The sequence below is a fragment of the Aulostomus chinensis genome, chromosome 22 (assembly GCF_037954235.1).
Source record: "Aulostomus chinensis isolate RoL2024-O1b breed Wild chromosome 22, RoL_Achi_v1.0, whole genome shotgun sequence".
NCBI classification, from domain to species: Eukaryota; Metazoa; Chordata; class Actinopteri; order Syngnathiformes; family Aulostomidae; genus Aulostomus; species Aulostomus chinensis.
Genome location: NC_141341.1, coordinates 20,146,002 through 20,168,415, shown reverse-complemented (window position 1 = coordinate 20,168,415; position 22,414 = coordinate 20,146,002). Strand labels below are relative to the sequence as shown.

At 43.5% G+C, this 22,414-nt stretch overlaps 1 protein-coding gene across 3 annotated transcripts in view; it reads right to left on the bottom strand.

Moving 5' to 3' along the window:
* phf14 (PHD finger protein 14) overlaps positions 1-15,468 on the bottom strand; it is a 74,060-nt gene extending 58,592 nt beyond the window's left edge. For all 3 annotated transcript variants that reach the window (XM_086193619.1, XM_086193620.1, XM_086193621.1), the window contains exons 1-4: positions 15,377-15,468; positions 12,069-12,179; positions 10,918-11,675; positions 9,841-9,973 (exon numbers count right to left, since the gene is read on the bottom strand). In XM_086193619.1, the coding sequence (XP_086049745.1) occupies positions 9,841-9,973; positions 10,918-11,675; positions 12,069-12,179; position 15,377 (1,003 nt within the window). In that variant the 5' untranslated portion in view covers positions 15,378-15,468. The remainder of the gene's footprint in view (positions 1-9,840; positions 9,974-10,917; positions 11,676-12,068; positions 12,180-15,376) is intronic.
* Positions 15,469-22,414: the final 6,946 nt, after the last annotated feature.

Sequence of the window (22,414 nt, the reverse complement as noted above, 5' to 3'; positions counted from 1 at the left end):
ATCATGTTTCCAGGGTGACAGCGAGAGGAGAACCACAACAGAGCAACAAGGTAGCAGCATTTAGTTTATCAAGCCAATGATGCTGTGAGCAGGAAGAAAAAAACATGGTGATTGAGGTCCTCTCTCCTACTCGTGATGTCTCTGTAGTTTAGTTTAAAGTTACCCAGATGCACAATAATATCTGCATGTCATCAGCTTCAGCCGATCTTGGTCATATCACAAATATCAGACCAATGCAAATATTATTTAAATCAACCCAGTTTTGCTAAAGGTCTTTCTTCTTTCCTCATCTTCTGTTACTTAAGATGGAAACAATGCAGTAAATATTTGATTCATGGGCTGTAAAGAAAAATGATAAATTCACAAAGCTTATCTTTGTATGTTTGTACAAGATGTAAATATCAAACCAACTAGTGTGGTATACTCTTACATCAACACTGTTCATAACTGGCTAACGGCCATAAGAATATCAGCTCATTGGATACTGACCAGAACTCTCACGTATCCCTGCTGATGACACGGAGATGGAGATGAAGTGAGAAGTAAGGAGGTGAAGGAGGCTTTAAATTCCATTTACAGGGGATCAGAGTTAAACCAGCAGCTTGTGCCATACTCACTGTTCCCCTTCCTTTTCTCTTCCAGATAAGTTGTAAACTACGTGATCTGACCTTTGACCTGTCTCACTTCTTTAGCTAAGTTGCTGTGTTCATACACATTGATGCAGAGAGAAGTCATCCACAAAGAATGGCTGTAATAAACTTTAAATCTGACAGGGTACGATGCCTGAGTAATCCTGTCATTTACGACAGCAATTCCTGAGTAAACCAACAAGTCAACAGATCAACACCCGACAAGACTGAATGCAGCCCTCAATACGTGCTGAAACCCCACATCTGCTGACGGTCCACATCTCCGTCTGACTGAAGATAAAGAAACACACAGCACTTCAGGGGACAAAAATGAACACGTGGCTGGATGGATTCAGGCTGGTCAGCTTAACCCTGCACTGCCACTTCGTCGATTTGTGACACGAAGTTCCAGAGAAATTTGGTTATGCTAGGATCTGGGAGACACCTTCATTGTCAGCCACAATTAAACTCAGGTTTCGGACAGCGCCGGATCAATCAGCATTGAGAGAAGTGTCCTGTATTCATCTGACCATCTCAGGTCCAAGTAGAAGACAAAGAAAGTAAAACTGGCCAGGTCTGCTCGGGTCAAAAACTGGCAATCTATTGTGACACTGCAGTGCCACTAATTGAACATTTGATTAAAAATGTAGCCTGAGAGAAGCAAGAAGAGGCCAAGCAAAAACATTTTTATGTTGTCCTCTTAATTTTCTGAGGTTACCTAAACAATTACTTGGCTGATGTGGTTTCTGTGGCAGCTATTACACCAGGCAAGTGTGCTCGTCACTACCAATGAGGGCACCAATCAGTGCTCTGCCTCCACTGGGGAGATAACACTCTAACTTCTAATTCAGTCAACCAGCCTTCAGGCTTTTTGAGAAATGGGAAAGACTCACAAATGAGAAGCTGGATGTTCAGCATGCCCGTCACCATGCACCGCACTGGGGAGTCGGGCAGCCGATGGAAAGCAAACAACGGAGCAGAGTTGTTTATTCAGCTCTACACTTTGTTTGGTGGGTGGATGTCCTTTGTGATTGAGAGACCATCTGCTGTGTGTCCTGGTGTTTCACCACTTCTGAACTCTTCTCCTCAAACACTAAGGGCTCTGTGTTCAGGACCGTCTGGTTTTTGTGAGATCAGCTCAAAGCCAGTCAAGAAACCGACTGAGCAATTAAGTCCTAGTCGAGGTCTGACCTGACCTTCGGAATGACAGAAGGTCTTAGACTCTAACCATCACACGTGTAAACATAACCGACTATCTCTATTTCTGCCTCAATTCCTCCACAGAATGCAGCGAGGCCAGGAGGTAATGCCCTGCTTGATCCACTCAACATTTATTTTCTTAAAAAAGGTATTACTGGAATACCTTTGGCAACAGTTGGATGCTTCATCCTCACAGCTCGAGCTTTGAACTGTGGAACCGGGGTTGTAAACGACCACCATGCTGGTTTAACTGACTTATGCCTGAACCGTGGCACAATCTTCGGTGTTCCTTTTGAACTGAGATACAAAGCTCAACCGTTAAGCCATGGGTTGCTGGCTAATATGCGCTAAGCTGACAAAAAGTGATGACTACAGGATAACTTGATAATCCCTGGGGGAAAGATTATCCTTGTCAGAAATGACGAGCTTGGCAGGAAAAAGAAGGGGCAAGCTTGACTGAATCCAGAGAAGTACTTTGAACTCCACTCAGATTTGATAGAAATGATGTTTCATTTGCCAAAGACTGAATGTCTCCTAAAGTGAGCGGCTGATACCACAGGTTACTGCGTCCTCTTTGTTAACAACGTGGAGCGCCTGGGTGGCTCATGAATTCAGACTGGATACGTCTCATGCTAATGATCTACCTACAGCCAGCAACACCCCCAGTTATACCCCCCCCCCCCCAAAAAATACAACACTTATGCTGAATGTTACGTTCAAACACATCCCATTCTAGACACAGCAAATCCCGTGTGTCCTTGTTTACACCACAGCTGATGTAATCAATGAAGCCGGCCCTCGAAACATCAATATTTGGAACAGACGCATCCCATCAATTGGTTTGTTGTTTATAAAAAAACATTTCAATTCATTTTTGGTTCGCGACTACGAGCTGCTAACTGCTTGGGTCTCCGAGGGAAAAACAAGTGGACTGGCTATTCAGGTATTATTTACCTGGTTAATTCACCCGCCACCACATGACATCACCTGCATCTGGCGACCAGAAATATTGGATTGATTCACAAGATTGACTGAAAATAGTCCCCAACAAACCACCATTCACTCCTGTTTGTGACACACATGTTGGCCTGCTGTTTTAGGACATTTTAGATCTGTTGTATAAAAATGCAGCGTTATTTGTAGCCAGTTCTTTGAAATATACGTCTTCATAGGAGGTGACGGGCTGTATGAGGTACAGTTGAACCATCCAAGGGTATACTGGGAGGTGTTGCACAGTCTGTCCATTTATATAAATTACAAGGGGAGCTGTCATTTTAACACCATGCAGTTCAACAGCACTATAAAAGGACCACTGAAATGATCCAACACCTCTTTTCAATAAAGACTGTAATCTTCATGACAGGAGGATTACTGGATTGATCGAAGCGGGCCCAAGAACTTGGCAGCAGAATGTTTATTCATTTGGCCAACTATAAAAATGATATGTTGAACTTAATGAATTCATGATGATTGATGTTGCTACTGAAGCTGTTTTGAAAAGACTCTGAATAACTGCTCTAAAAACACAACAACACTAACATTGAGGGCGTTTCTTTAAGGGGATGTCTTTGGTTTTCTCCTTAGCACATCTAGGAAAAGTTTGAAGGAAAATCAGTCGATGACACCTGAGAGATTTGGACTCTCAGGTGCTTTCTCTCTGTCTGTCCCTGATGGAAAGCATTAAATACAAACCAAGCGACTGTTCCCTGGTTACAACCCTGCCATCGGGAACTGCAATTCTTACTGAAAAGAAAGGAAAGGCTTCTGTTCTGAACATCATCATGATCCCAGCACACTATGAAAAAAACAAACACTGGTGGTATCGGGAGCTCCCAACCAGTGAGACATTCAAATCCTAGCCAAACCTGTTCGCGGGGAACGTTAGCTAAATTAGATTTAGTTTTTTCCTAAAACAAATTTGGGTATTGCTCGGGCTTATTCACCGCAGGCGACACCTGAGCTAGCTGTGAATATCAGGATGATTTGTCAACATGGGGCTGTGTTTGGTGGCGGTACTGGCTGCAGCCAGCATGCCGACTCCTCACCTTGCTAACTGGGCATCATCACTTGCCTTTAACCAGGCAGATGAAGCTGACAGTCTGTGGCCAATAACAGTCTTAAGAAGGGTTAGAATATCCGTGGATGTCAAATATGAGATCTGAGGTCCTGCAAGTGGGATAAAATTCATGAAATATTTATAACATTATTACTGTTCCAATTTCTCTCTGCTCGGTTTACACTAGCTGACCAGTATCACTCGATAGTGACACCAAATGTGATTGGTCACCAATGAGGACTCCGTCTTCAGCCACGCCCATCTCAGAAAAGAGCTGCAATGGGAGCCTGGTCAGGCCGAATAAGAAGAGAAACGAAACGCAATTCAGTCCGAGTGCCAGGCTAGCACATTCAGGTAAGTACATTAACAGTAGTTTTATATGCCAGTGAGACTCCATTTATTTGCATTCAAGTAACTGAGGAGACTGCAGCTTGCTGGTAAGTGGTGATGTAATATTAACCTTTCCTACAGCAGCCAATCACTGGGAGGTGGGAACTGATGCCCTTTTCTGACTTATTAAGAGAACCGAATCTACAGACTGCTGAATATGAGACAAAACCAGGAGACCTCAACACATTAATAAATGACAAAGGGACCCTCTTTGGCATTTACGGTCAGAGCAAATAAAAGTAGAGGCACAACTTTGGGACATAATGTCAGCCTCTACGCTTGCTGAGATGCCGATCATCAAAAGGCCGACCGGTCGGAGAGAGCAGCACACCTCCATGTACGTGCCCTTGGTAGACCCTTGCTTTGAGGACTGTGCTCATTCCAACTTTTGATCTCTCACGCAGGTCTGCTGTGTCTGCCTTTCATGTCAGCCTCACCTCTCATGTGAGAGTGAAGGATGGCTTCTGGAAAGCGGTACAAACATGAGAACAAAGAAAACAACTTGAGGCGTGAGACTGACTCGTATGAGCTCCACATTCTGACAGCTCATCTCTCATCTTGACCTCAGATATCCTTCTTTGGGCGACACTGTTTTAACCTTAAATGAGGCCGTTTGTGATCCCTAAAATGAAGGAACATCTTATAAGAACACCTTTTCAGAAAGGGTGTATAATACTGTCCCGCAGATCAGAAATCATTCAATGGTTTGTCAAAATAATGATGCGGTCTGTAGAATAGAATGTAAGAAAACTGTCAGAACGACTGATTGTCCTGCAGCAGGTACTGAAGAGGAGGAGCAGCTATCCAGACCGGTGGGTCCGATATCAACGACGATGGAACTTGTGAAAACAAACAATGAATTATTGTCTTTATTTTTGAAAATTCTTTTCTCAAGAAATTCATTGCTGCTAAGTTATATGATTATCCTTTTTTCTCACAGGCATTTGCTACATTAATGGGTTAAGCCCTGCAGACCCTGGTCCTGTCCTCTCAAACAGCTTTACAGAATCTATGTGCTCTGAGGGTTTCTATCAAACTTGGTTCACTCAAGTTATACATTCAGTCCTGAATGGATTTAGGGTGGTTCTGTGTGGATGGTGGTGTTGTTATCGGGTGTTTCTGGTGTTGGTCATGGTGTTATTTAGACACAGGAACGGTACCAGCGCCACTGACACTGGGAGCCCATTCAATGAGGTTCCAAGAAGACCGAAAATAAAAAAAAAACTGTTTATCAATTATATATGTGTGAGTGTGTGTGTGTGTGTATACGTAACCCTCTATACTTCTTATCTGTCACTGAACACATCATCTGGATAACCTCTGCTGATTAAATAACTCGGTCTCTACTGGCTACATTACTGCACAGCACTCAACTGTACTCCACCAGCACGTTGGTATTTAATGCTTCTTTTGCACCTCTGGTTGGATGTCACCTGTATTTCATTGCCTCTGTACCTGCACTTAGCTAAATGACAAAGTTGACACTCATCTAATATGAACCCAAGAGATAGAAACGATGTTCAGGAATAATTGTGAAAACTGCATAGTCAGTCTTGGTCTGCAGACACGGATTAGGTGAGAATGTTTTTAGAGACACTGGATTTCCCAGCTATGGACAGGAGCAAAATGATCTCCTCACTTCACCAATTACGAAAAAAAGACAGCAATAGAAAAGGCAATAGGCAGAATGAAAACAAATGAGTCCAAGAGCAGTGATGGCCTACAATCTGAAAGGTATAAAGCGTTCAGAGACCAACTCGTACCGTTATTTGAATCCTCATTTAATTTTATCCTTAACAATGGTGACCTTCCACCATCCTGGAATGAAGCTTTAATATCGTGATTCTTAAGGGAAAGAACTTGCTTAGTTTTCAGGCCCGTATTGGTACTGAACTGTATCCCTCAATTACTGAAAAAAAGGTATCAACGTTTTCTGAAAGATATCATAGATGAGGACCAGACTGGCTTCATTGGAGGAGGCCAAGCCAAGAATAACACCAGGTGAACGCGACCTATCACTCAACATGTTAAATGTAATAACATCAGAGCAGCCTTGATGCAGAAAAGGCCTTTGACAGTTTTAACTGGGCTTTTCTGTCTCAGGTACTTGGGAAATTTGGACTAAATGGCAAAGCCATTCAGTGTATCAAACCACTCTACCAAAGACTAACTGCAAGGATGAAAGTGAATGGCAGCCTGAAGGAGAGTATAACACTGGAGCGCTCCACTAGACAGGGATGTTGTCTTTCACAGACTCTGTATGCAATCTTTATAGAGCCCTTGGCACAGGTGACAAGGGAGAATAAAGACTTTAGATGGATAAAAGTTATGGGTCAAGATTGCGTCATTGTGCTTTTTGCAAATGATGTGATCTGTTACGTGGAGGACCTGGACACAAGCCGTCCTACATCAACTCACCTATTACAGATGTTTGGTTACTATTCGGGGTAGAGATTGAATTTAGCACACACACAGATGCTGGCAATAAGCTTTTAGTATTTTCAATCTAAAACTAGATGACAAATGTATAATTTGAGGTGGGGTCAAACACAATGATGTACCTCCGAGTCCCGTCAACAAAAAGAATTGAGAAACGTTTTGAGGCCAACCATGTAAAAGTAGATTGGGAGATTGGGAGCAATGGTGAGAGGTGGACTGTACTTCCATTGGACCCCAGTTCCCAAATAGGCATCAAAAGAATCAACTAACTTCCAGGAGGCCTTTACTTATTTCAGTCATGACCAGTTGATGCACCTGAGAAACAATCCAGGACTTGGGATAGAACCATATAACGGTTCATACCGAGTGGTTAAAGGCAGTTGGGGAAACACAAAGGAGGAGTGGTGATACCAAACACCACAAATCAAACCAGTAATTTGCGGGTGTACCAAGGATCATGAAGCAGAATGGGAACATTTTGAACGATGTACAAGGAAGGGAAATTCAAAGCCTCATTGACAGAAAAGGATTTGTTGAAACAATTAGACACTGCGACTCCATTTAAGCTGAAATTGAGGTTGAATATGTTGCAAGAATGAAGGCTGGAGAATGAGCTCAGCCTACTTAGATGGATGGTTTATGATAAAAGCGTTTTACTTGAGCCAAGCTTGACCAGAGGCTCAAACAATGGATTTCGCGAGGCATAACTGCATTATGTACAGTCTAAAGAGACAGTGAAGTCAAGAGTTTAAGAAATGTGATGACATTACGGATTATATAACCATGACCACTTCAGATATAAGCAATGAAGGGACTATTTCAGGAGGGAAGTTAAGTGTAATGTGAATTTAGATGGAAATGAAATATTTGGAACTGCGGTGGGAGTTTACTTTCGAAGAAATTTAGAATAATATCATCCATCTGTCTGTCTTGTATCAATATCCTACTCAGCCAGAAGTGATCCCAATATGGCCAAGTGCAACATCCAGAGGGCAGGAAAGGCCAAATGTGTGTTGAAATCAAGGGCTGTTGTCCTGCAAAGATCTGCCAGCAGGATCATCACATGCATGCAGCATCATTGTTGGCATAGATCCCCACAAACACCACTTCTAATATTGTGAACCATGTTGCTATACCAGCTAAAATAATCACAATTAGACTTTTACAAATTGCTCCGCCCTCCTGCAAAAGAGTACATTTTCACGTCAGAGGCTCTAACCAGTGTATCTGAATTAACTCCATCTTTGAGAACGTTTCCTTCATTAGGGTGGTCACAGTGCTTGACAATGTTCATCTCTCTCTCGCTCTCACACTCACACACACACACACACACACACACACACACACACACACACTGAGTAACTGGGAAGTGAGAATCAGAATCAGACCAGTGACCCTTTGGTTACTAGACAGCCATTCCACCACACACGTTGGTGCACTAGAGCAGCAAATACCAGTCGAAGCTGTGAATGTTCATTTTCTGCAGACGGACAACCTGAATAATCATTTTGGCACAAGAGAGAGGAAGCTTTTTGTGCTGTGGCTCCAGGCCTCTTTGGTCTGCCTGCCTCCTTTGTTGCTTTAATGAGTGAGAGAAAGGAAATAATAATTTCGTATGGCCAGTCATCAGTGTGGCCGTCTGGGAGAATTCCTGTTTCCAGGCAGTACGATGCTCTCAGCTGAGGCTGAAACAGGATGTTTTTTGCTCCTCAACCTCTGTTACAGAGTTTTAAAGAGGCTTCTGAGAAGCATCTTTTCTAATTGATTTACAGGGTCTCAAAACAAGATGCATGAGCAGCATAAAGGGTGTTAAGTGTGAACATACTTCTAGAGAGATAGGGGTATAAATCCCACGACAGGAAGTTACTGCTCGCAGGAATCCAATAAAGACTAAATGTCCCATTTTATTTGGGAGTTCTACACAAACACTGTCAGGCAGGTTGAGCCGCTTCCTCCTCCTCAACAGTGGCCTACATCACGTTACCAAGTGATGTACCAGATCACATGGGAGCGAACCCCAACACACGCCAAGAGCCTAAACTAGGATAAGGTAGAAATCCTTGAGCATAACCCATAAAAAGTCTGCTTTTGGGACCAAGAGGTGCATTGAATATCAATATCTCATTGGTGTGTGGGGTGAACTGCTAACATCGCAAACCAGTCATTCCATCTGTTGCGCTGGTTAATGCGGTCCAGTAATTGATCAGTGAAATGTTGTGACGTAGAGGTGGTTTCTAAACTAGAGCATTTATTTGCCTCTAACTGCAGCTTAAACAGAACACTGGCTACGTCCATGGTCCATTACTGATCGCCTGCTTTACTCTCAGTGCTGCTCTGCACCATCTCACACACTCATTACACACGCCATAGGAGGTGGAATAGTTCCCAGTGAATATCGAATAAGAATTTGGCTTGAACAGCACAGCCCTAATAGCCAGGACTGCTTGTGTCCTCCTTCTCTACTGAGTCTGACAGTCAAGAAATATTCGACCATTTATATTCATGTAGGTTTTTTATCAAAGTTAAATGTATTTCACCAAAGCATCTTGTGTTCACCTGCTCATCTGGTTTTCCTGAGATTAGTGGTTGAAAGCTGTGCCGGTCTGAGGTGTTATTTGATCAGTTAGCATCACTAGCAGCTGACGGGACAGACTGTTCTCAGTAAGGGTGAAACGGTTCCCTGAATCCACGGCTCAGTTCATATCACCACTTTAGAGTCACTGTTTTTGGTTCAGTTCTGTTTGCAGTTCTTAAACACATACTATTATAAGATCTCTACCAATTTATCATAGTAGATATAATATTTTAACATTTCTAACATTTTACTAAATAACACTTGCATACTGAACCATGGGTTTTGTATTGAACAGTTGTTCTTTTGGGTTGAGAGCACCTTCTGTGGGTAGCGGCCAAGTTCTCCTCTGGATGTGTTCGCTGGTGTCGTTCTCTAGTTCACACCTGTCTAGGCATCGTGAGGTGCTTATGTCTCACGATCTGTTTATATAGAACACACTCCGATGACTGAGCATGAAAAGTAAATGCACCACAGAACTTGTTAACCAGGTAGAGACTGTTGGAGGTGATAAACAAGGAGGAGGGTTGGTTGGCTGACAAAGTGCAGCTTACCTTCGTGCACGGTCACACCACAGTTGTCACACTGGATGATCTCATCAGCGTCCTCGCTGTTGTCTCCCAGACAAACGCAGCAGATGAGGATGTGCTGAGTGCTCCAGCACTGGGACCGATCCAGCAAGGCATCCTGGGAATCAGAGTCATTGTAAATCCACTTATTAAGGCCCCACTCTGTTCTGACCAAAGATCCGGCGCCTGGCGGTTACAGTGCTCATGCACACGATGCTAAGTTGATTCAAACAAAGGCAGAAGCTTCTGCTGGATCCACTGGATTATACGGTGATTTGTGACTCTTATTGTCGCCTGATATTATGAAGCTCCAAACAAAGAAGCCATTGTGAAGGCCAAATACCAAACTCTTCAAGTTTCTAGTTCAGTATATTTTTTAGTACCAAGATAGAAAATAATTATGAGTAACAGTTCCTTTGTTTGCTGCTCTGACTGTGTTGAAAGACACCAGTTTCATTATTGAGAAGATGACAAAGAGCTGTAGCAATCAGACGGGTACACTCACAGATGGGGCCTCCTCAGGGAAACAATATGACGCTTCTCTTGGATGGGGAGCCAATGCAGATAAACGTGTGTGAATGTAAGGGAATGTTTGACAGTCAAACTATGTAATGACACAATGTCTGAATGACACCAAGTATCTTCTTTCTTTGCTTTACTGTTTTCACACCGCTACACATCGCCAGCAGGTGCACCAGTACCACTACACAAGTATCGGCCCATCGATGTCCACCTGGCTCTCACGCCTTTTTAGAGCCAGCCGGCAAATAAAGCCATCAAGCTTCTCTGAAAGGAAAGGAAAGGAGAAAATAGCTACGGCTGCATAGTACCCTGCGTTGTTGTGTATTGGAGGTTTGTTTTCTACTTTGGTATTTAATTGGGTTTGGAGAATCGCACAACTCTACTGGCGATGGTATCGGCTGCCAAACCTCTGGGATCACGACAGCATTACTTATAACTACTGCGTAAGAAAGTACATCACATCTGTGCTCTTCTCTGTACTTTAGTACAAAGGACACATGCGCAGTGATGTCCTGTCAGCGGTGAGTCGGGCTGGCTCACCTCGTTGCCTTTTCCCTGGGACATGCTGTCATTTGTCAGCTCCTCATCAAAAGCACCGGTACTCTTGGATTTCTTCTTGGGCTTCTTCACTTCCTTGTCACTATCACTACTACTGTTGTTGTTGTCCTCGCCGTCCTCCTTGTCGTCATCGTCGTCGTCATCATCATCGTCGTCGTCATCGTCGTCGTCGTCGTCGTCATCGTCGTCATCGTTATCATCATCATCGTCGTCACTTGCGCTGGCACCGTCCTCTTCCTCTGTGCCCCCTTTCTGGGCAGCTGCCTTGCTTTTCTTCTTCCCTGCGGTGGGTCTCCAGTCATTATCGTCCTCGCTGTCGTAGTCGTCCATCTCGTTCAGCTCCTCCATGGTGGTGAAGTCCAGCAACGGACGGTTTCTCCGAAAATTCCATTTCTTGGGCTCGGCCTGTGACTCCTCAGTGTTAACACTGCCAGCACCAGAGGCTGAGGTGGACCCGCTGTCAGCAGTGGCAGCGGGCTCAGGCTCTGACGGCTTCTTGCTCTTACGCCTGCCTTTGGGAGGGTTGACGACTGGGGTGTCTTTGGTGGAGCTGTCCGATGAGGGCTGCTGTTTGATCCTCTCTTCATCTTCCGTCAGGTTGTCCTCGGCAGCCAGGTCTTTCGCCTCTTCCTCATCTATACCGTCATCTGCAGACCCGGCATTGTCTGACTCACTTCCGGAACCCGCAGCACTCACTTTTGATCCTTCCTCATCACTACCGTTACCGGTGCCGTCAGATCCTGTCAGAACACACAACCCCAGCAACAAAGTCAAAAGATCCTTCAAGAGTACCAGGCCTTTGACAGGATAAAGTGTAACACATGGGAGGCGTTCTTGATATGCTTAACATCTCAAATATTTCCTTAAAGTTCATTATAACAAACAATTACTCTCTGATGGACAACCAGTGTTTGATGTTCCTTATCAGACACAGTAAACCCAGTGTTTTCCAAAAACAGCTGAACTGGTTTTCGCAGAGGCTCTTTCTGTATCTTGCCCAGCTGATGGACAGTGTACATTTCCTCTATAACTAACATCTTATTTTCTACTGCACCTGAAACCCTTTCAACTTTGAATTGAAATGAAGACAATAAATATATGCTATACATGTGTGTGTTTAGGGCTGTGCTTACCTGAGGCATCTCCCACTTCAAAGTCACTGTCATCTGAACTGTCATAGTCCAAGGCATCTAAGAGAGAGGCAGCAAGAGGTTTCACCTGCCGGCGTTTCAAACCACGGTCCACTAATGCAGAAAACAAATGAGACAAAGATGAGAAAACAACACCTGTGAGATGGAGACTGCATACACACCAGCTGGTAGCACTTGTTAAGGCCGTTGAGTCCATAAAGACCCAGTTATCCATTCGATCAATATGAAAATACAAAAGACAGGTAAGTTTACACTGAGGTCTGGCCTGAGGCTGCCCATGGTGATGCTTCCTAACACTGCCCCTAACCCGCAACTCCCTCAACTCACTGGAACCTTGAATTCCTGCTTATCTAAGGAGGAAGTGGTCCTAAATGAGTTTAACCTATTTGGTGATTTTGTGATAGAAAAGTGTTGCTACTAGTAAGCAATTACAATTAATAATGGTTTATACAATTGTGTTTATGTGGCTGATTATAAAATGCACTGTCGTTGCTGATTTATTTTGTTCATTCTCTCTTCTATCTGTGAATAAATGTTAAGTGCAATAAAAAGTCCTTTTGCACTCTTTTCTTAACAAGGTTTTTATTGTTATGGATGTTATTGATATGTTGTAATTTTTACTAAAATAAGTGCAACAGTGCACTTGAGCAGACCCTCCACAACACTATCACATTAGTGTTAGATAAGTGTTCAATTAACTTCAGCAGTTTTGTGTCTCAGCTGTCATGACTACTACATTTCTGTATTTCATCAGATGCCAAAAAAACAACAAAAAAACAGGATACTGGCTTCATTTAATGACCTCCTGTTCTCTAATGTGAGCCTCCTGAGACCCTGCCACCCTGCGCTGGTCGCCCACTCTGGTAGGAAGATCTTTTTACAGTGGATATGAATGACACCCCACCAGCACAAAGCATCAACAGTACATCACTCATGCTCCACAGCCAGACACCCCTCAGCAATAGAACACTAACTCCCTTTAAGCATCATACGCCATTTGATGAAAGTTCTTCTGATGGTCATTCACTGTTAAATGGCATACAGAAATATGTCGCTCCATTATCACATTCACATCTCATTGACTACTGTTTAAACGGAGGGCTCTTTTTCTGCACGATGTCACAACATCCAGAATTTTATTTGCTCCCTACCAAGTCAAACAATGTCCAAAGTCCTGCGAACATCTGAAATACAGCTGCCATTAACATCTTCTGAAATACAGCCGCTATAACATCATCTGACATGTGGCACCATCTGAAGTACTGTCATCACACCATCTTCTGAAATACAGCCACTGTAAACTCTTCTGAAATACAGCCATTGCAAGATTTTCTATAATATAGCAACTCTAACATCTTCTGAAATATAGCAACCATAAAATAATCTGAAATGCTGCCATTTTAACCTCATCTGAAATACAGCTTAGCCATCATAACATCCTCTGAAATGTAGCGGCTGTAGCGTCATGTGAAACGTAGCCATCATGACATACTTAGAAATAAAGCCACCATAATGGCTTCTGAAATACAGCCACTGGAAAATCTCCTTAAATATAGCCTCTGTAACATCATCTGAGATGTAGCCATCGTAAAATCATCTGAATGATAGCCAATGTAACATCTCCTTAAATATACCAACTGTTGCGTCTTCAAAAATAAAGCCACTGTAACATTATTGAATTATAACCACCGTAACATGTCCTTAAAAATACCCACTGTAAAAATTTCTGAAATACAGCCACTGTAACCACTGCTGAAATACAGCCATTGCAAGATTTTCTGTAATATAGCAACTCTAACATCTTCTGACATATAGCAACCATAAACTAATCTGAAATGCAGCCTAGCCCTCATAAAATCCTCTGAAATATAGCGGCTGTAGCATCATGAGAAATGTAGCCATTGTAACATATTTGAAATAAAGCCACTGTAACATCCTCTGACAGGTAGCTTCTGAAAAATGATCTGAAACATAGCCATCATAACATGATCCGAAATGTAGCCATTGTAAAATCATCTGAATTATATCCACTGTAACATCTGCTGAAATAAAGCCACTGTAACACTTTCTGAAACATAAAATGTAACATAATCTGAAATGCAGCCAAGCCATCATAAAATCCTCTGAAATATAGGGGCTGCAGCATCATGTGAAATGTAGCCATTGTAACATATTTGAAATTAAGCCACTGTCACATCTTGTGACAAATAGCCACTGAAAAATGTCCTTAAAAACAGCGATCAAAACATCATCCGAAGTGTAGCCATTGTAAAATCATCTGAATTATACCCATTGTAACATAATCTGAAACGTTGCCAGTGTCACCTCGTCTAAAATACAGTCACTGTAACATTAATTTGCAAGAATAAGATGTTAACACAAGAACGTGCGACACTTTATTGATAGTGTTGTTGAAGAAACAAGTTCCAATATATTGAGACACTGATTTTACGTCATGACCCTCACTACTGCAAGTGGCGCCGTCAAACTTTAGACTTCCAGCAGAGTTCATCCCCAGACTTCGACTGTCTGCAGTCAGACTCTCCAGTCACTTGAATCAGACCACTTGGGCTGCACTGCGATGGGAAATTAAAATGCGTCGCAGCACTGCTATGTCAAAGCATGTATGACTTGGATGGCGTTATCAGTGCTACTGTTTGTAGACAAGGATTCAGAAACATCGCATGCTAACAGCATCGATGTGTCCACAGAAGTGACGGACACCTGTGATGCTAACAAATAGCTACTTCGGTGTCCCATGTGCATTAACGGCTGGCCTTTAGCAACAGAGAGCCCCACTAAAAGCTTTGCAGCTGTCCCAGTTCTTCCTCAGGTGTTGGCTGAGTGTCACACCATCACGAGTGCTGCCAGTCACCAATTCAACCTTCCTGGCTCATCAACTGCAGCTCAGGCAGCACACGTTGAGGTCTCAAGGTAGCGAGAGCGCTAACCTCATTCTAGCTAGCACTAGCGCTCACCGTAGACAACGTATTACGTCAAAGTTCCAACACGAAACGCTTTTAGCTCATTCAACACATGTCCAAGGTAGGGATTATGTTATCTGACTGACAAGAACGAGCGAAAATACGGAACACAGGGGGAAAAATCTGTAAATTAGCGAGCAATTTTAGCTAGCGCTAGCATACCTGGGCTAGCTTAGCCTGCTAGCTGCTAATTGGAGGTGCAGCATTTGGAGCCTGATATAAAGATAGTTTACCGCTGCGCTTGCAAATTCGACCACACAACATTCAACATAGCCACAGAGAAAAGATGTCGAGAGAAGCACTCACTCTGGAGTTCGTAATTAGCATAAGTAGCACGGCAGATTTCCTTTTAGCAGCATGATATGTGGACAATGGAAAACACGGCGGTGACGTAGTGACGACTGGATGTTGTTACCATGGGGACGGAGAAGACGACGGTGACATTAGAAAGAAATTAATCAACCGAATTCGAGATAAGTGGGTACGAGAAGGATGGTAGTAATTATTTAAAAGATAATTTCATGTTGGTAATATTTTCATGGAGCTGCCAACCAAAGGCTCTGAAACATTGTACAAATTAGAATTGAAAAGACGATGATGAGGATGATGATAATTATTGTTGTTATTATTATATTATTATTATTATTCCATCGTCATCTTCCGCTTATTCCTTACTAGTAAGGGTCGTAGGGGGGCTGGAGCCTATCCCAGCGTCAACGGGCGAGAGGCGGGGTTCACCCTGGACAGGTCGCCAGTCCATCGCAGGGCCAACATAGAGAAACGAACAACCATTCACACTCACATTCATATTTACGGTCAATTTAGAGTATCAATCAGCCTGTAGTCCCCAATTGCATGTCTTTGGATGGTGGGAGGAAGCGTCCAGATTGGTATAGTAATTTGAATATATATATGTATATGTATATATATATATATATATAGTAGGTAGAGTCATAGATATGTACTCGGGTAGGTAGAGTCATAGATAGAATAGAATAGAATGCCTTTATTGTCATGATACCAGGTACAATGAGATGCAACGCTGCTCCTTGGGATGTGCACATATAAATAGAAAAATATACATAGACACATATTTACAGTACTATACCTACTATAGGACTAATACTGAAATAACTGTACATCGACTCTGCAAAGACATAAGGCCATATACTTATACATATAAGACATGTACATAGACTGTACAATTGTAAACAGGCTTGTGCAAGTCCCACTGTGGGTACATGTGGGAGTGGATAGCAGCTTTAGGTGGTGCTGTGGTGCATCCAGGTGCACAGGCACATTCTAGTACCAGATTCAAGGTGGCTGTGTCATCAACAGATTGAGGTGACCCAGCATTTGCAGTGCAAACATGGCAGAACAGTCCTGGTGATAGTGCAATACATATAGAGGGACTTATACACTTCAGTCTTCATCCTGAGCTGGTTTTGTGTAGGAGGCTGGCAGATTTGGTGCTGGAAAAGAAAAGATAGTGCCCGTAATTGTGCGGAGGCACTTCAGTTCCTTAGTGCAAGCTTGCATTGAGCATGGTGACAGCTTTGGGAAAGAAGCTGTCCCTGAGTCTGTTTGTCTTTGCTGGGATGGACCTGTAGCGCCTGCCAGAGGGCAACAGGTTGAATAGGTGGAATGCAGGATGAGTGCTGTCCTTGATGATGTTCTTGGCTTTGTTAAGGCTGTGTGAGGTGTAGATGGTGGTTCAGTCAGGCAGGGGGCATCCCATGATCTTTTGTGCTGTGTTGGTCACTCTCTGCAGACTCTTCCTGTCAGCTTCAGTGCAGCTGGAGTGCCACACTGACACATTGTACGTCAGCAGGCTCTCAATGGTTGAGCGGTAGAAGGTCACCTGCAGGTCGGTGTCAAGCTTTTCTTTCCTGAGCACCCTCAGGAAGTGGAGTTGCTGCTGGGCCTTCTTAACCAGATGTGTATCCATGTAGGTAGAGTCATAGATGTGTACCCGGTTATGTAGAGTCATAGATATGTACCCGGGTATGTAGAGTCATAGATGTGTACCCGGGTATGTGGAGTCATAGATATGTACCCGGGTATGTAGAGTCATAGATGTGTACCCGGGTATATAGAGTCATAGATATGTGCCCGGGTTGGTAGAGTCATAGATATGTACCCAGGTAGGTAGGGTCATAGATATGTGCCCGGGTAGGTAGAGTCATCGATGTGTACCCGGGTAGGTAGAGTCATCAATGTGTTCCCGGGTATGTAGAGTCATAGATATGTGCCCGGGTAGGTAGAGTCATAGATGTGTACCCGGGTATGTAGAGTCATAGATATGTGCCCGGGTAGGTAGAGTCATAGATGTGTACCCAGGTAGGTAGAGTCATAGATAGGTACCCGGGTAGGTAGAGTCATAGATGTGTACCCAGGTAGGTAGAGTCATAGATATGTACCTGGGTAGGTAGAGTCATTAATTTGTACCCAGCTAGGTAGAGACATAGATGTGTACCCGGGTAGGTAGCGTCATAGATATGTACCCCGGTAGGTAGAGTCATAGATTTGTATCCGGTTAGGTAGAGTCATACAGTAGATGTGTACCCAGGTAGGTAGAGTCATAGATATGTACCCCGGTAGGTAGAGTCATAGATTTGTATCCGGTTAGGTAGAGTCATACAGTAGATGTGTACCCAGGTAGGTAGAGTCATAGATATGTACCCGGGTTGGTAGAGTCATAGATGTGTACCTGGGTTGGTAGAGTCATACAGTAGATGTGTACCCAGGTAGGTAGAGTCATAGATATGTACCCGGGTTGGTAGAGTCATAGAGTAGATGTGTACCCAGGTAGGTAGAGTCATAGATATGTACCCGGGTTGGTAGAGTCATAGATATGTACCCGGGTTGGTAGAGTCATAGATGTGTACCCAGGTAGGTAGAGTCATAAATATGTACCCGGGTTGGTAGAGTCATAGATGTGTACCCAGGTAGGTAGACTCATAGATATGTACCCGGTTTGGTAGAGTCATAGATATGTACCCGGGTAGGTAGAGTCATAGATATGTATCCGGGTAGGTAGAGTCACAGATATGTGTCCGGGTAGGTAGAGTCATAGATGTGTACCCGGGTAGGTAGAGTCATAGATATGTGCGCGGGTAGGTAGAGTCATAGATGTGTACCCGGGTAGGTAGAGTCATAGATATGTATCCATGTATGTAGAGTCATAGATGTTTACCTGGGTAGGTAGAGTCATAGATGTGTACCCGGTTAGGTAGAGTCCTAGACATGTATCCGGGTAGGTAGAGTCATAGATATGTGTCCGGGTAGGTAGAGTCATCAATATGTACCCGGGTAGGTAGAGTCATAGATGTGTACCCAGGTAGGTAGAGTCATAGACATGTATCCGGGTAGGTAGAGTCATAGATATGTATCCGGGTGGGTAGAGTCATCAATATGTACCCGGGTAGGTAGAGTCATAGATATGTGTCCGGGTAGGTTGAGTCATAGATATGTACCCGGGTAGGTAGAGTCATAGATATGTATCCATGTAGGTAGAGTCATAGATATGTACCCGGGTAGGTAGAGTCATAGATATGTATCCATGTAGGTAGAGTCATAGATATGTACCCGGGTAGGTAGAGTCATAGATATGTATCCATGTAGGTAGAGTCATCGCTGTGTATCCATGTAGGTAGAGTCCTAGATGTGTACCCGGGTAGGTAGAGTCATAGATATGTACCCGGGTTGGAAGAGTTATAGATATGTATCCATGTAGGCAGAGTCATAGATATGTACCCGGGTTGGAAGAGTCATAGATATGTTTCCATGTAGGTAGAGTCATAGATGTGTACCCAGGTAGGTAGAATCATAGATATGTATCCGGGTAGGTAGAGTCGTAGATATGTGTACCCAGGTAGGTCGAGTCATAGATATGTACCTGGGTAGCTAACAGCAGGGAGCAACCTTGTTTAAAAAGGCCACTGTTTTTTCTCATTGTTTGAGTTTGCTTTTTAAATCCGATTTTTCTCTTTTGTGTTTCCTTTGTCAACAGCACCAATCATCAATATTTCCAGACCCTGTAGAGCCAAAATGGTGTACAATCACAGCTCAGGTTCATGCAGCGTCAACTCATAGAGAGAATCCGAACAGTTCTTCTCTTTGGAAGGTACATTTATTTGCAGTCTCTTCATTGGTAAACATATCAGATGTGTTTTGAATAGTTAGCGTAGCATAGCACACAGGCAGGGGGGCCTGGCAATGACCAACATCCCCAAGACTGACAAATTACTACATTGTGCTTTGTTTATTATGACTAAACACAAACTGAAAATGAAAAGAAATGTATGTTGTATTAAAACACTCATTATTTGCTAACACAAATATAGTGAGTACTTTGGTGCAGCATCTCCAGCTGTGACGACAGACTTCAGCAAGCCCCAGATGTGGTTTGAGGAGTCTCAGCATGCAACTGCCTGAAAATGACTTCACTCATTTTTGTGAATAAAATGAGTGTAACTTTGAGTCTCAGTTTATGAGCACAACATTAAACACCATACTTATCATTAATGTGCAGTTTCAACATCTCTGTGATGGGACAGAATCGTGATCGACATGATGGAACCTTTTCATTCCTCCTCCGAGCTTCATCTGAGCTGAGCAACACAAAACTCAGCTTGTAGTGCTGCTTTCAGGTGCTAGTAGCTAACTGAGGATTTTCATCCATCCCTCCATCTTCCCCCTCTTCTCCTGTTGAGGGTGGTGGGGGTGGAGCCTATCCCAGCAGCCTTCCCCCTGGACAGGTCACCAGTCCATGGCAGGGCCAACACATAGAGACAGACAACCATTGGCTCTCCCAGCCACGCCTACGGTCAATTTAGAGTCTGGATTAACCTGGTCCCTCTTGATGTTTTTGGACTGTGGAGGAAGCCGGAGTACCAGAGAGAACCCAGCAGGAACAGGGAGAACATGGAGAGTCACCCAGAAAGACCCCGTGCTCCAGCTGGGGCTCCACCCACAACCTTCTTGCTGGGGGGCCACGGTGAGGACCACTGCTCCACCGGGCTGCCCTCACTGACGATTTTCTGAACATAAATCCTTTCTGAGGTCAAAAGAAGATGAGAACCTCACATAAATCACTTCGTCACAGTTAGGCTAGTTGTTAGCATGTTGACACATGCATGAGTCCACATGGTTCGTCACAGCAATCAGATCATTGGTATGATGAGCATCCTAGTACCAAAACATTATCACCTTTCTGCTAAATCTTTAATATCAGTGTTAATTTTGGCAGCATTTTTCATTCAGTCTTACTAATAAGATGAAATGCATAAAAGCTTTGTCACAATTCGGTAATTTTTATTTTTTAATAGTTATAGGTGATTAAAAAAAGTAAGAATCATGTTAGTCTACTTTGGTTATTCCAAAAGTCATAACATTTTCGTAAATGTCTCGTAAAATAAGAAGCCTAGATGCAGTTGATTTGATGTTTGAGTAATTAATTCTGTTCATAGGTTTAAAAAATGATGATTAAAAAAGGAAGTGGAAAGAATATCCACATGGTTCACAAACAGACGTATCGACAGGTAATATTTACAATAAGCTCATAGTGTATTTCATAACTCTATGTGTCATTTATTTTGAAAAGTTCAAAATCTTGTTTATGTCATGTGGTATTTTGGAGCAGGTCATCACAACTGTAATTCCTTAGTGACTGTGCACTGTTTTATTTTGTTAATTTCGTGGGTGTCTCAGGTGGCCACGCCCACTGTTAGAAAGAGGAGGAGGAGCACACAGGAACTCATGAACGTGTTTCATCTCCTCTGAGCGACGTGTTTGCATGTGCAGCCTGTAATAGATAGAAATGGCCGGTTGGGTAAATATGCTGATGAAAATGTTGCACATGAAAGCACTGTGTGTGTTTACTTGTGTTATGGTTGGTGGCTCACACACACATCAGAGAGGTCGGGTCTTGCCAGCGCTTCCTGTGAGGCCGAGGCGGCGTCACCTGGGAGGAGGCTGTGCACGTGTCATTGTTCCAGTTTGACAGCCAGGGCAGACAGGTTGCACAGTTGAGGGAAAAATCTTTCTATTTCAATACCCATGAAATTAATAACTTACATTTCCCTCATTTCTTGTCAAAAACCCACAAAATACAGTGGGTTCGAAAAGTATTCAGACTCCTTCACTTTTTTCACATTTTCTTATGTTGCAGCTTTATGCTAAAAGCATTTAAATTCATTTTTTACCCTCATCAACCTGCACTCAATACCCCATAATGACAAAGTGAAACCAGAATTTTAGAAATTTTTGCAAATTTATAAAAAATGAAAAGCTGAAATATCACACTTTCATAAGTATTCAGACCCTTTCCTGTGACACATTAAATTTACATCAGATGCCTTCCATTTCTCTTGATCATCTTTGAGATGTTTCTACACCTTAATTGGGGCCCACCTGTGGTAAATTCAAGTGCTTGGACACACACCTGTCTTTATAAGGTCTCACAGCTGACAGTGGAGATCAGAGCAAAAACCAAGTCATGAGGTCAAAGGAACTGCCTGCAGAGCTCAGAGACAGGATTGTGTGGAGGCACAGATGTGGGGAAGCCTACAAAAAAATTTCTGCTGTACTGAAGGTTCCCAAGAGCACAGTGGCCTCCATAATTCTTAAATGAAAGAAGTTTGGAACAACCAGGACTCCTCCTAGAGCTGGCTGCCCAGCCTAACAGAGCGATCGGGGAGAAGGGCCTAGTTAGCTCCTGTGTGGAGGTGGGAGAAACTTCCAGAAGGACAACTATCACTGTATCACTCCACCAATTTGGGCTTAATGGCAGAGTGGCCAGACAGAAGCCTCTCCTCAGTGAAAGACCCAGGAAAGCCTGAGGGAGTTTACGAGAAAGCACCTAAAGGACTCTCAGACCATGAGAAACAAGATTCTCTTGTCTGATGAAACCAAGCTTGAACAGTTTGGCCTGAATTCTAAGCGTCATGTCTGGAGGAAACCAGGCACAGCTCATCACCTGCCACATACCATCCCAACGGTGAAGCATGGTGGGGGCAGCATCACGCTGTGGGGGTGCTTTTCTGCAGCAGGGACTGGGAGACTGGTCAGGGTTGAGGGAAAGCTGAACAGAGCAAAGCACAGAGATATACTTCATGAAAACCTGATCCAGAGTGGTCAGGACCTCAGACTGGGCCGACCATTCACCCTCAGGACAATGACCCAAAGCACACAGCCAAGACACTGAGGATTGGCTGAGGGAGAACTCTGAGAATGTACTTGAGTGGCCCAGCCAGAGCCCTGACTTGAACCCAATCGAACATCTCTGGAGAGACCTGACGATGACTGCCTACTGACAGTCTCCACGCCACCTGCTAGAGCTGA